Source organism: Pogona vitticeps, chromosome 2 (genome assembly GCF_051106095.1).
Source record: "Pogona vitticeps strain Pit_001003342236 chromosome 2, PviZW2.1, whole genome shotgun sequence".
Taxonomy (NCBI): Eukaryota; Metazoa; Chordata; class Lepidosauria; order Squamata; family Agamidae; genus Pogona; species Pogona vitticeps.
In genome coordinates, this window is record NC_135784.1 from 246732963 (window position 1) to 246747914 (window position 14952).

General features: G+C 40.6%; 1 protein-coding gene across 1 annotated transcript in view; it reads right to left on the reverse strand.

Moving 5' to 3' along the window:
• Nucleotides 1–5713: 5713 nt before the first annotated feature.
• The window catches only part of DIRAS2 (DIRAS family GTPase 2), a 29511-nt gene continuing 20272 nt past the window's right edge, over nt 5714–14952 (reverse strand). Inside the window, exon 2 of the mRNA XM_020796582.3 lies at nt 5714–9205. Within this exon, the coding sequence (XP_020652241.1) occupies nt 8566–9165 (600 nt within the window). The 5' untranslated portion in view covers nt 9166–9205 and the 3' untranslated portion in view covers nt 5714–8565. The remainder of the gene's footprint in view (nt 9206–14952) is intronic.

Consider the following 14952-nt stretch of genomic DNA (forward strand, 5'->3'; position numbering starts at 1 on the left):
AACACTTTGTATCTCTCTTGGGGGTCACAACTCACCTATAACTTAAGTCTCTCAAGAAAACTGCTACTTATCCCTGTAACTCAAAAGCAGGTGGTTGGTACATAACAATAACATGTAGTTACATACCAGACAAAATCAAAGAAACAAAACAAAACAAAGAACAAAAACATGATATCTTAAAGTCTATTATATTTTAATGTATGTTTTCGTGGACACATCCATTTCAACAGACATAAAGAAACAGAATGAAATGGAATGATATTATGTAGTTGCATATGTAATTACTGTATATCTTTGTAATTCCTGTATTTGCATACTGCTTGATATAATAATATAAAATATCTAAGCAGTTTACATCAGAATACACAGCTAATACAGTGTAAAAACAAAACAAAGTTAAAAACAATTTAAAAGACAAGTGTTCAGAAATATTCCATCTATAAGACACACAAAAACAGATCGATACAATCAGTGGGAAAATCCTGTGGAAACTGGTATGTAAGCAGCAGACATGTAAAGTGAATACAATCTTGACTGTATTATAACCAGTACTTAACTACTGAACTTTAATCAGGGTAAGTTCGATCTTTAGTGTTTTTTTTAATCTATTCCATTCATAAAATGTTGTTACCTAATTTTCTTTAACTGTATTCAGAGTTATTTATCAGTAGTTGGGGCAGGGTGGGATAATCCAAAACTTCATAAAACAGAATTGCTCTTTGAAAACAGCAGGGCTGGGCATGAGGAAATAAATCTGAGCCAGCAGCACATTTATTTGAACTGAAATTAAGCCACTGAGTAGAAAAGTATGTCACAAAATGAAAGGAAACAGAAAAGCTACAGAGGAACTAACTACACATTTGCATATTTTGACCTATATTGCAGCGGATAAGGTTTACATCTGTCATTTTTTCTTAACTTCTTTCTTAGGCTTTTGTTATTTTTCTGATATCTGCATGATAAGATGATGATTATGATGATGATGATGATGTAAAGAGTGTGGAAACACCAGCCAGCAATAGTCTCCTACAGCAAAAACCCTTGTGGCATGTTAAAGACTCAAGTTTTATTTGGCATAAACTTCCATGGACTACAGTCCTTTTTGTCAGATGCATGGAATCTATGGAGTTTAAATAAAATGTATGGACAACATGAGCCCCCTGCACCATATGTGCCCCCAGGGGACCCAAATGACACCTCAGCAACCATGACACCCAATGTATATTATTGAAAATAATCAAAAAGTCATCTTGTTCAGTCTAAGGGTTGTGTGGGGGTGGGGGAAGGGAATTTTGCCAAATTCTGTATGCTGTCTGGCACACTATCCCACTTTTAAAAAATGGTCACTAGAGGACACCAAGGTTGTTGTTTTTTCCCCCCTTTCAGTTTTAAAAACCTGTTTTTCTAAGAAACCTAGGAGAGGATGGTGTTTGCAAGAATTCCCCTCCAAGACTCAAGAGTGTGTTTGAGTGGTTTCGAGACTTCTGGATATTACCCATCTCTGACACATAGATAGAAACAAACCTCCCTCAGCTGCTGAACATTTCTACAGATGTACACACGTGTGCCCTTGTTATAAACTATATACATCACCTGAATGCTTTCCCCCATGGATGAAAGCATGTTTAGGGCAATGTTTTGTGGGCATCTGTGTATGCACACTTTTGCCGCCAAATGCATCCACAGTGGTCCATCAACATGTGGATCCCAGAGCACAGATTATGTTGCTGAGGGAACAGTCCAAGAAGTGCTGGCTGAGCAAAGAGTGTTCATTTTATAACTCTGATCAAAAAGATCCTTTCAACAGTGCCCTCTTTCCTCAGCTTTAGACAGATACCCGGAAGCAGCCAGTTCTTTAAATACCAAGCCGTTCCAAGGGCTCCAGCTGTGTATTAAAAGACAATGGGTAATTTATGCAATTTAAAATGTTTATTTTGTTTATCTTATGTACATAATATTACAGGGAACATAGAAACGAATAGGCACAAATTACATAGCTGTTGTTGAATAAAGTATTAGATAATAAAACTGCAACATTAAATACATTGGAATATAACTATCTTAATAGCTCGCATATTTTTATATAAAATACATGCTTTGTGAGCAGCATATCTAGCCATATAATGTTTTCATGATACTAGAACTTATTGAACATTTTAACACATCATTTTTGTGGATACATTTTCAAATATTTCCTATCACTATGTCACTTGAAAATAAACCACAAAATGTAATAAAGCTGTATAACTATTTTTCATAAGAGTTTCCTTCATTCACATGTACGTATGTGTTTTTTGGGTTTTTTTAAGGAAAAAGCCTTATAGCAGTAAGTAACAGCAAAGCAAAACAAATATTTTGATAAACATATTTATGTAAAATCTATTATAAATTACAAGAACAACAGAGGGGTATAATATAAAATATATTGTCCTTAAAATGACTGGTTCAGGAATAAATATTGCTTCTATACTAGCCTTGCACTGACAGAATGCAAGGTCATATAACATAATCATGGCTTATTATATTGTTACAAAAGTGGGATCCAGAAGGAGCAAAAATATATTGTCTTTTTATTAACTCATTTTCCCCTCAAGAGATGACTTCTTCGACAACCTTAATATTCAAAATTAATTGAAACAGGTTTGAAACAAACCAGTTAGATAGTTTAATTTGATTCTAGATGATTGGTGCAGATGGATTAGGATTGCAGTCACTGGCAGCATTTGGGGATTAAACAAACCAAGCCATTCTTTATATTATATAATATATGCTGTACTGAATTTAAGAAGGATTTGTGCCAACTTCTGGGATGCCATACATTTACAGGAGTACTGTATATTAATGGTTCTCTGGGACAAATGTCAATGACCGGATTGTACTTAGTTTTATACTCTCTGACATCCCAATAGCAAAAACAATGGTGTTTATAATGCACAAGTTTTCCCATCAGTGATCAAAATCCAGCCTCCATGACCCTTCACAACCATATAAACACATGAAATGCAACTTTGTTTTCTGTCTGCAGTTGCCTGTCTTCAACTGATTATAAATGGTGAGGGTATTTGACTGTTTAGTTAAATATGACAGAAAAACCTGATTTCCCTATAATACCACCTGCTTCAAAAACACTTCCACAGTGTGGTAAATTGGTATGCTGTGCAGTACATAGCATTTTCGTGTTCACAGACATGGCGATTAGACACCAAGAGTTGGATGACAACAGTGGGTGAACAAAGACATTTAGAGGAACATGTACTTGTAACAATCTGTTTTTTCTCCCTTGGTGGGATTTCCTCAAATATGCATGTCTTGGCAAATTAAGATTTGCAGATTTAGTCCATGTTTATTTTCCAGTGACCAATTAAAAATGAAGTATGTAAAACATAGGTAATCTAGGTAAAAGAATTTATGAGTGATGATAAAGAACCTTTTTTTTTCCATGATGGGAGAAGCCTCTGTTACAAATGAGCTAAACATATTTGGTTTAACGATAGTTATACTTACACTGAAATCTGTAAGCCTGATTTTAATCAGAAGTAATTTAAGGAAGAGAATAGAGGAATAGTTGTAGAAAGCCATGTAACTGTGACAGTTGATAGGGAGGTTCTGCCTACCCATATGGCTCTTGGTATAGATTTCTACATGCATGTATGGCTTGGAGTGCAGAAGGTCATTGGCTGAAATCCTGTTGCATAGTTTCATGTGTGCAGTGGGGAGGGTGTCATCATCAGTGGCAAATTGCTAATGATTAAAGGCTTCCTTTGGTGATTTCAGGATACACACAACATCCTCCCAATGTGTATTAGACATGAGCACCTCAGAATTGCTTTGAATCAATGGTGATTTGCCTTTAATCAGCAGCGATTTGCTGCTGGTGGTTGTGGTATCATTCCCATTGCACACACAGAACTGCACAAAAGGATTTTAGTTATTTTTTTAAAAGGACAGTTGTGTTGGTGTGGCCCCTAGAAAATATCAGGCTGCATGTTTAATGGAAGCACTAAGAGCTAAATGTAATCCCCCTGCAGTTCTGACATGCTTCACAAGTTCACCCTAGATTCCTATGCAAAATGCCCATCTGTTGCTCAGAAGCAAGGTCTATACATAGCTTGTTACTTGCACGATTGCCCAAAAGACAACATAGTCCAAATCATGTTTCCATCTTCCAGTTTGTCACTTGATAGAGCCCCAGATGGAAAAGACAGACTGCCTTACAAATGAAACAAGCAATTATTTGGTTACATATTGAATTATTGCCCTATAAAATGCCATTGCATTTTTTTGCCAGTTAGAAAGAGGGCCCCTTCACTACAAAACCATACAAAAATCCCACAAATGCTTATGGCTGGTTTTGATATGCAATCCTGATTCAGCACAATCAACGAGAAAAATGAAAAATGAAATATAGGTTAGCATTGTAGATTACTCCCTTAGAAGCAGTCTTGGAATGATCATTCAGGTAGGATTTGTCTAATAGTTTCCTTCCTCTGGAGGAAGGCATCCATTAAATTCAACCCATATATTAGGAAGTAGTTTCAATAGATTTTGCTGCCCTGAAAGAAATATTTCTGAATGCAGTTAATAGGGGTTGACCCCTAACCATATACCACATTTTAGAATGTTATCGAGCATTGTCCTCTCCAGACACGCAGCCCAGAGTGACTACATGAAGAAGAGGGAGCAGCATCACAGCAAGAGACAATATCCCAACCAGCTTGCATGTTTTTGGGTTAGGAGTATTTGGCATTTCCAGACAGAGTGCAATGGCCTATTGCTAAATTTGTGACTACGACAGGTAAGTAATTTGGAAATTGGTAACAAGATAAGAAAGAAAACTTGTTAAAGTTTTATTTAATTGTTAATTAGAAAATCTCTTTAGAGGTAATGCAGGAGAATAGTGTTATCTTTGCGTGCTAGATGTGCTTTCAGCCATGATCAATACTTAATCTCTCCTCTCACACACTAAATTGGAACAGCAACAAGCAGGACCTCAGAGAAGGAATATGAAGGAAGATCCTATGAATAGCAATCTGCATATAAATTTAGAAAAATTTAGGGGAGAAAACACACTTCAGCCCATCTGACTCACAGATGCTACCCAGGTGAGATAATTTGCTGCATGTAGTCATTCTCCATATCAGCACTAGAGATAGGTATATTCATCTGAAGTGTATCTTAGTGGGTCCAGTTCTCAGAAATGGACCATCCACTGATCGTTCACCATGCCGCCAGCCTGCCGCTCTTTCTGCCAATCACAGAAGTAGCTCTGCCATCTTCCTGCTTGGCTGGCCACTCAGCAGCCAGCCAAGCTTGTCCTCTCACCCCCTGCCTGGAGTGGCCAACTAAGCAGGAAGATGGAGGAGGTACTTCCACAATTGGCAGAAAGAGTGGGAGGCTGGTGGTATGGTGAAGCGTGAGTGGACAGGCCAGTTAGGAGGGCCAGACCCACATTATACACACCTGGGATCGGAATATTCATTTCGTTTAGAATATTTGTTTATGAATACAATTATCTCCATCTCTAATCAGCACGTCAAACAGCAGAACAGAAGCTATGCATATTCAATTTTATTCACCTAGGCTCTCTCTAGATAGTCAAATGCCTCTGTGTAGGTCAAGGTGCAGAATGGCACTCTCTCCCATCCTCTTGCTTCTACTCAGGTCAAACTTTCATTACAATCTTGTGCTATCACACTTGCAGGAAATTTCTGTCTGTCATCAGCTTTCTTTACATCTCTCTTGGTCAAACAAATAAAAATATTTCCATTGGTTACTTTGGAGTCAGAAGATAATTTGGAATGAAATTTGGCCTTATATTGCAAGCAATTGTGAATAATATCTCTGTCTTCATGCAAACAGCTCCTGAGATGAAAGAGCTCAGAATATTTAATTCTTGTGAGTAATGCATATGTAAAAGTAAAGAATGCATTTACATAGTGCTTTGGTGACATTTCAATGTAACATGCATGCTATTTTTACAGACACTACATTTTCTAGCTTTTTGAGATCCATACTTGCCAATAGGTTAATATATTCTATTGATATATTAACAACTTTTTTCCTAGATTTGAGATGCACACATGCCTATATGTTAACATATTCTTATTTAGGTTTCTGTTTAGTTTTCTGTTATTTTAAAAATTGCTTATGACTCACATACTAGGTGCACAGAGATTTCAACAAGACACTGAAAATCTAAAAACCAATTGTTTTGTTGACAATGGAAACACAACATTTCCAAATGTTGCCTCCCCAAGAGGAGGAATTCAGAAATGCTCTTCCTGGGAGGTAGATAAGAGGGAAAGTGATAACGGGAGAACCAATATGATGGTGAATATGGCAGGGCAACATGCCCTGACACCATACCTATTGTCTGTCCTGGAAGCATACCTGTCTGCATATCAGATGCAGACAGGCAAACAATCATACTTTATTCCCAAAATCCAGCAATTTACATATGAGAAGATTATGTCTGGAAAACCTGTGTTACATCACACTTTTCCTTCCCTAGGCTTTGTTCCCTGTACTCTACTTTTGCACAGAATGGGACAAACTGAGGAAAGACAACAAACCTCTTTAACTAGGATAAAAAGTTTTAAGAGGCATGTCCCTGATCACACTGGAAAGGGTTGGTTTAATAGAAGCAATCTCCTTTCTGTCTGCAGGGAATCTTTCCAGCATGGCCCCCCAAATTAGAAGAACTGCAGCTGGACCAAAAAGGTTTGGCTTGGGCCTGGAATGGAGTCAGGCTGCAATGCATTTCCCTATAGGTTGTGTGACTGCCAGGAAATAGATTTCACCAGGCTGCTCCATAAGCAGTTCAAATTGTGGCCTATTTCCCCATGTGATTACACCCTTACAGAGGAATCCAGCAAACCACTTACAGTGGGATGTGGAGAACCTTGCTGGCAGAGCCCAGCCAGAGATTGGAGAAGTTACTTTTTTGGATTACAGCTTCCAGAATCTCAAAACTAGCATAGACTGTATGCTGGTGGTTGTACTCGAAATAAAGTAAGATTTCCTGTCAGTACCACTGACACAGCCCTGCCAGTTTACTGCTGCTGTGGGGGAAGGAGAGAGGGTCAGAATTTCCTTCATCTTCTCCCCCCCCCCCCCCGTATTGAATGGGAGGGAACAACCTGCCTCAGCCAATGTAAAGTTCTGTTTAGTCTCTGTTAAAGAAAACAATAGGGCTCTGGAAATGGTGTATCCATGTCCAGTCCCAACGTGTCCCGCACTGGAGATAGAACACCACCAGGAGAACATCTGCAAAGGCAGAACATCACTTACAGCACTTCCTCTGCTGGTAAATAAAGGATCCCTTGTAAGACAAACACCCGATTTCTCCTAGCCAATTTGAGTGTTGCTGCCATTTATAGTTAGACTTTGTTGTTGTTTTGTTGTTCCATGTGGATAATTCAGCTGATTCCATATTGACCACAACTCTTTAACATAACAGATTACCATTACTCTGATTACGCATTGCAAGAGAAAAACAAGACAAAGCAAATATATGTTAAGTATTAGAGAAACATGCCCTGTAAATTTAATCCTTCATTTAAAAAAAACACCCTCCCCCTCCATCTCAATCTTTTTCATGTTCTCTTGGACTGCTGGTCAGAAAATGTCCAAATTGTTTTCAAAGGGAAGGCAACCTGATGATGTGGAACAGAAAAACATTTGGAGTTTTGTGTCATGCCAGCTGGACGGGAGAGCCTGGTCTCCTGCTGTAATAGAGCCAGCAGTTGCTGTGATGAGCTAGGTGAATCAGTAAAATGGGATACATTTCATTCTGTTCAAACACCATTCCATGAGTACCATGAGGGATGTGTGCAAGAACAGGGCACAACATAGGGAAGGAATAAGCAAGCTCCAGGAGTCTGAGGGGGCCACAAAAGTCCAGCCACATGACACTTGAAGGCTACTTCCATGTTTAAAAAAAAATCCACTGCCAGTTTTGAATGGGAAGGATTTCAGGTAAAGTAAGATGTGTGTATAGACAGGTTGTGTTAGAAGAGAATTGTACTTGTTGTGAGTACGATTCTTCCTTTTTTGGAAAAAAATCCTAATAAATTGCTGGAAGGGGGGGGATGTAAAAAATGGTTGTGGAACAGCATGATTTCCATCCCTGACTCTTTGGGAAAAATTGCAATTCAGGGAAGCCATTTTACCTTAAATTTAGATACATTTCCCAGTATAAAGTTTCGCAGATAAATACATTTTATAATTAAATACATTTTCAGAATGAACATGAATCTCGAAATTGTTAACTCCTTACATGGTTCTTGTAGGAATTCTTTGTTATAGATTCTAACGTGTTGAAATTAGATATCAGTCGTTCTTTGGAACTATTTCTGTTGTTAATGGCTACTTTATAAGTGGATAACTTCTTGAAAGGATCATAGTACATCTACTCCCCACAATGGCTAATGTTCAACTTGTCCTATATTTCTTTTAAATTAGCTATTAGTGAAACAGCCTCATGTATTTTCCTGTTGTATGTAGGTTTCACATCTGGTACAGTCAGAAGAATAAGTCTACATGAGTGCTTCAGAATTGCTTCTTTCACATGACAACACACTTGCCTTTCAGCTTCTCTTTTCTTTTCTGCTGCTTACTTTTTTTGCCATCAATCTGTAAACTCACAGTCCTACGTTTCTCCAGGTTTAGCAGCTCTTGGAATAACTCCTTCACATTGTGGTTCATCTTGGCAGAGGTCTCCATAAAGGCACATTTCCACTTTTTGGCCATGGCTTCACCAGCGCTGGTCTGCACCTCTCGGTTGTGGTCTTCATCATTCTTGTTCCCCACCAGCATGATTGGAATGCTGTCTATATCCCCTTTGATCTGACATATCTGCTCGTAGATAGGCTTGAGTTCCTCCAATGACTGCCGGCTGGTGATAGAATACACCAGAATGAAAGCGTGTCCTTTGGAAATAGACAAGCGCTGCATGGCAGGAAATTGATGGCTCCCTGTTGTGTCGGTAATCTGCAAAGTGCATATGCTCTTATCACAGCTGATCACCTGCCTGTAGGTGTCTTCAATGGTGGGGATGTAGCTGTCTCTGAAAGTGCCTTTAACAAACCTCAGGACCAGTGAACTCTTGCCAACTCCACCTGCTCCAAACACCACCACCCTGTAATCGTTGCTTTGTTCAGGCATGGTTTTTCAAAGAGTGTGATGGTCAACCAGGAAAGAAAGCCTGTGAGGAGTAGAAATACAAAACACCTATTAACAATGTGGTGGGGAAGTGGTACGAAAGACATTGAGAGTGAGAGAAATGGGAAGAACAGAATATGTTACTAGAAAACATGAAGACCAGTTGTCTCTTTCATCTCCACTTTAGAATTCCATGTTCCAGTCCAAAGCAGAGCTGTATAAGAGAATACATCACTTACTGCTCAATTTCCTGATCTGTGTGAAATAGAATTGATCATTACAGTGGTGCCTCGCACAACGATGTTAATTGGTTCCAAAAAAAACACAGTTCTGTGAAAACATCATTCTGTGAAACACCATTTCCCATAGGAATGCATTGAAAACCAGTTAATCCGTTCCAATTGGAACGGATTGCCGGCCTTAAGTGAAAATCGGCATAGGAAACATCATTGAGGGAAACGCGGTTCCTCAACTGAAATGCATTGAAGCCGACTCAATGCATTTGAATGGGTTTGCGAAGTCCCTTTTCGCTCCTGTAAAAGTGTCTTAAACTGTTTGAAACCTGTTTTAAATACTTGCAATCGTTATCCCACCTCCTGAAACCTATGCAAACTTAATTTGGTGTTGCTCTGAGTTTTCGTTAATTTTTGGTGAATTTTTTTATTCTCCATTGAAAGCCAATGAACGGTGCATCTTTATAGAAATGTAAATGATTTGCAAAAGACCATAACTTTATCCTTAATTCTAATTCTTCTACAGTTTTCTGGTTCCTAATAATAAAAGGGAGATAAGTAAACTGTAGTTGGAGATTTTGTGTACCTTGAAATAGTTAAAACGTTTGTATACTTTTGTTCCATCATCAATTCAAATGGAGACTACAGTCAAATAAATCAGAAGACTGAGACTTGGAAGGGCAGCAATGAAGGAATTAGAAAAGATCATCAAATGTAAGGATGTGTCACTGGAGTCAAAGACCAAGATTATATACATTCGTGTATTTCCAACCACCATGTATAAGTATGAACGCTGGACAGTTGAGAAAGCTGACATAAAAAAATTATTTGGAATGCAGTGCTGGAGGAATGTTTTGCAGATACCCTGGACTGCCAAACAGACAAGTTGGTTCTAGATCAAATCAAGCCTGATCTATTTCAGAAGGCAAAAATGTTGAAACAGAGTCTGTCCTATTTTAGACACATTATGAGAAGAAAGGATTCTCTGGAAAAGACAATATTACTGAGAAAGGTGGAAGGCAGTAGGAAAAGAGAAATACCAAATACGTACAAGCTAGACTGAATCTGTAAAGGAAGCCACAGACTTGTATCTACAACAGCTGAGTAAGGCTGATGAGGAGAGAACATTGTGGAGATCACTCATTCCTAGGGTCACCTTGAGTTGGAAGCAACTTGACAGCGAAGAAGAAGAAGAAGAAGAAGAAGAAGAAGAAGAAGAAGAAGAAGAAGACTATGTTGGGAGAAATTACCGACATTCCCTTTTTCTCACTTTGTTTCAATTTGATGTCACTTTAATTATAATGGCTTCCTCTTATGGAATTTTTGAAGATGTAATTTAGTGTACAGTGGTGTACAGTAGTCAGAATTCTCTGCTGAAGTTCAGGACAGTACAAAAAGGCTCTCTACCATCACCCATCTTAAGGAGTATCTAGTCATTCCCTCTGTGGATGCACTTTGAAGGCAATGCCTAGCTACTCCCCCCTCTCTCATAAATTTCTATGAATGAAAAGTGACATGCCTGTAGTAAGGATATTCTTACTTATATTCAGGCTCAGGAGCTCTGGAGAACTGGGGTTGTTGCTCACATGTAGAGCCTACACAAAAGCAGGAGAGTGTAGGCTTTACATTACTGTGGAGTGATACTTCCAACACAGTATGAAGAAAGTGGTGACAGACACTTTGTGAGGAAAGACTCAGTGTGAATGTATTTATAGAGGAAATGAGTGAAAACTCCTTATGAGAGAAGCAATGGAGCCCTAATAGCTATGGTAACTGTGTAGTAGAGAGATACTCTATTGGGTGTCCTAGCTTACCATGTCTATTTTGGCTAGCATCAAGTATTGTATTCAGGGCCTATGGACAGAAGCACCCTAGATGCCTGATATTCCTCTTCACCATTCTAGTCTACTTGTTGATCTATCCCTTGCTTGCTTTCCAGGAATTATACAAGTTGCAATACAATTTTCTTACTTGTCTGTTCCCCTTCCTACACACTATATTTTCATTCTGAGAAACACTTTTTTCCTGACTAAATATGTCTGATTCATTGATGTTTTTTAATGCTTTGGGTAGTACACCAAATAAATATTGCCACAGAGAAAAAGAAACATTTATCAGACCCTAGATTGTATTTGCATCTTAATGGGAATGACAAAAAGCCACATTTCTAGGCTTATCGTGATGATAATGCATAGTACTGTTGGTAGTAAATTTTGTAAAATCCAGTAATAGTCTATAAAAACAAGATCTGGCATGCTATGTGTGATTAACTTTATCGGACACAAGATGTGCAGTTAATCTTATCTTACATGCAAACTGTAAGATGCAGTATGATACAGGAGAGGATGTGATGTTGTCCCTGATTTTAGCAAGATTTTCAAAACTTAATCAGAGATGCTTCTGAAATGTTCAGCTGAATCTTCTAGATTTAGAGTTTTTAAAATTTCAGGATATTTAAAATTTGTATTTTGAGCAGAACATTGTGAAATGCCCCATATGCAGTAGTTTCATTTGTTTCTTAGTTTTTCAGCACAATTTTTGCTGAAAAAGCACCCTCTCAGCTTATACTCGAGTCAGTGTCAAAGTTACATGTTCTCCCCTGCAGTGCGGGTGTTCTCTGGACTCCTAAGCTCATCTAGGGGTGCCTGCAGCCTCTGTGGGTGATCCAATGACATGGGTTAAGTACACTGCATTTCCGTTTCCAGGACACTCCCATCCTCCTCCTTCTGCATATTCTATGTACCCACCTTCCTCCTCCCACCTTCTTCCTTCATCTTCCATCTCCCTCCATCTTGTTATGCAGCAGTAGAGCAGTAGATAAGCACAGCATCCTGTATGAGTCCTCCCTCCGCAGGCAGTGAAGTGTGTCTCGCAGCTCAGAAGGGCAGTATCTTCAAAAACACCTAACGTACCGATGCCTCAATTAATGTAATTTTATTGGTATCTATTTTTATTTCTGAAATTTACCAGTAGCTGCTACATTTTCCACCCTCAGCTTATACTCGAGTCAATAGGTTTTCCCGGTTTTTTGTGGTAAAATTGGGTCCCTCAGCTTTTATTCGGGTCGGCTTATACTCGAGTATATACGGTAAGTATATTATAAACACAAACTCTTCTTCTAGTTATAGGCATCATTGCTATGGATGCAAAAGATGGAGGCCTGCATTACTGGCAGAAATGTGAGAAACCAGTGCAAAAATGCTGTGTTGATTAATATCCATTTGGGAAGGTCATTTAGAGTCACATTTTGTTGCAGAATTTACCAAAAATTAAACCTCCAATGTAGACATACTACAACAATGTTGCCTAAAGAGTTGTAAACGTCTATGAGTTTTAGCTATTGGCCACGTTTTCCTTATTTGTCTCATTTGCTTGTTAACTGACAAATACTACCTGAGACAAAAACTATCCCAACAAATCTGTTGGTATCAGGTACTCATTTGCCAAGTATTCTTTTTTCTCCCAAACAATGTTAGGGGGGAAAAATATGTCCTAGGAAGCCCCCAAATGCTAAGAAACACAAATAAGGTGCTCTGGATGAGATAAAGTTGGCCCCATGGGGAAGGATTGGAATGTTCAATGCAGGCAGCGTAAATGAACACTGAACCTTAATCCTCAATAGATTTAGGTTGTGGTCGCACCAGCAAAATGTTCTCTACTTATGCCCCAGTGAGATTGTATCTTAAATTTGCAGTCACATGACACATGGCCATAAGTGAATCATTGACCAGGCCAGTGTGCTAACTGTGGCTCACTTTCCACTTCCCTGAAGGCTTATACTAACCTATTTCCCCGAAAATAAGCCCTAACCTGAAAATAAGCCCTAGTATGATTTTTCAGGATGCTCGTAATATAAGCCCTACCCCCAAAATAAGCCCCAGTTAAGTGAAACCCTGCCCCCCTCCATTGTGCAGCAACCAGAAGATGACATGACTGTATTTGAATAAATGTTATACATGAAAAAATCCCCTGAAAATAAGCCCTAGTATGTTTTTTGAAGCAAACATTAATATAAGATCCTGTCTTATTTTCAGGGAAACACAGTATTTTTTTTCCAGAGCAGTTCGATATACAGTGGTGCCCCGCATAGCAACGTTAATCCGTTCCAGGATTAACGTCGCTATACGGAAACATTGCTGAACGGAAGAAAAAAACCCATAGGAACGAATTAAACTCTGTTTAATTCGTTCCTATGGGACAAAAACTCACCGTTCAGCGAAGATCCTATATAGGGCTGCCATTTTCGCCACCTCGGTAAGCGAGGTGCGAAATGGGCAGCCATTTTGGAACCGCCGATCTGGGCAGCGGGCTCTCGGGAAGGAGTGCGGGGACCTCCTCCACCCTACTTCCCAAGCGCCAGCCGGCCTTTCCCCCCAGCTGGGCAGCGGGCTCAAGCGGCGGCGGCAGCTGCAGGGGGGGGTGTCCCGAAGGCTTCCAGGCAAAGGCCTGGAAGCCTTCGGGACCCCCCTACCCTGTCCCCGCCGCCGGCAGCCACCCCGCGCCGCCTACCCCAGCCGTGCTCGGACGCCTGGAAGTCCGAGAACGGCTGGGGTAGGCGGCGCGGGGCGGCTTCAAGCGGCGGCGGTGGCGGCTGCAGGCTGTGTGTGGGGGTCCCAAAGGCTTCCAGGCAAAGGCCTTCGGGACCCCCCTACCCTCCCCCCGCCGCCGCTGAGAGCCTTCCGAGCTCTCAAAAGGCTTTCTCCAATGTCGGAGGGGGGCCCTTTGAGAGCTCGGAAGGCAAATGTCGGCGGTGGTTTCAGGGTCCTTCTGAGGCTGCCGCCCACCGCCGACATTTTCCCCCAGCTGAGCAGCGGGGCTCCCGCTGAGCTGAGGGAAAATGCCCCTTCCGAAGGGGAATACAGGCGGTGGCTTCGGAAGGGTCCTTCCGAGGCCACCGCCGGTATTTTCCCCCAGCTGAGCGGCGGGGCTTCAAAGCTCCCGCCGCTCAGCTGGGGGAAAATTGGGCTATGGGGAAAAATCACAAAGCGATTTTTCCCCATAGTCAACATCGTAATGCGATCACAAAAGCGATCGCAAAATCCGTATCGGTATGCGGGTTCGTCGTTAAACGGGGCGCTCGTTAAGCGAGGCACCACTGTATTCAGTTACAGTACTGCATTTGTGATCCAATTGAAACTTTTTTGAAATAAAGTCACAGTGGAAGGTGGCTGCCATTAGTGCTATGCGGCTGCCAATTTCAGTACCAATTTCAGTGTGCTGACGACACCCAGCTCTACACCTCCTTTTCTTCAACCACAGTGGATGCCGTTCCATCCCTTCAACACTGCCTGGAGGCTGTACTGCAATGGATGCAGGAGAATGGACTGAGGCTGAACCCGGATGAGACAAAGGTCCTGAGGGTGGGTGGTCCCTCCATTGGTGGTTTGGGAAACTCCCTCTCTTTTGGGGGACTGACACTTGGAAGAGTGAGGTTCGCAGCTTGGGGGTCCATCTGGATCCGGTGCTCACCATGGAAATCCAGGTGACATCAGTGGTCCGCTCTGCCTATTTCCATCTGTGGCGGATTGCCCAGCTGCATCTCTATCTTGATGTTGGG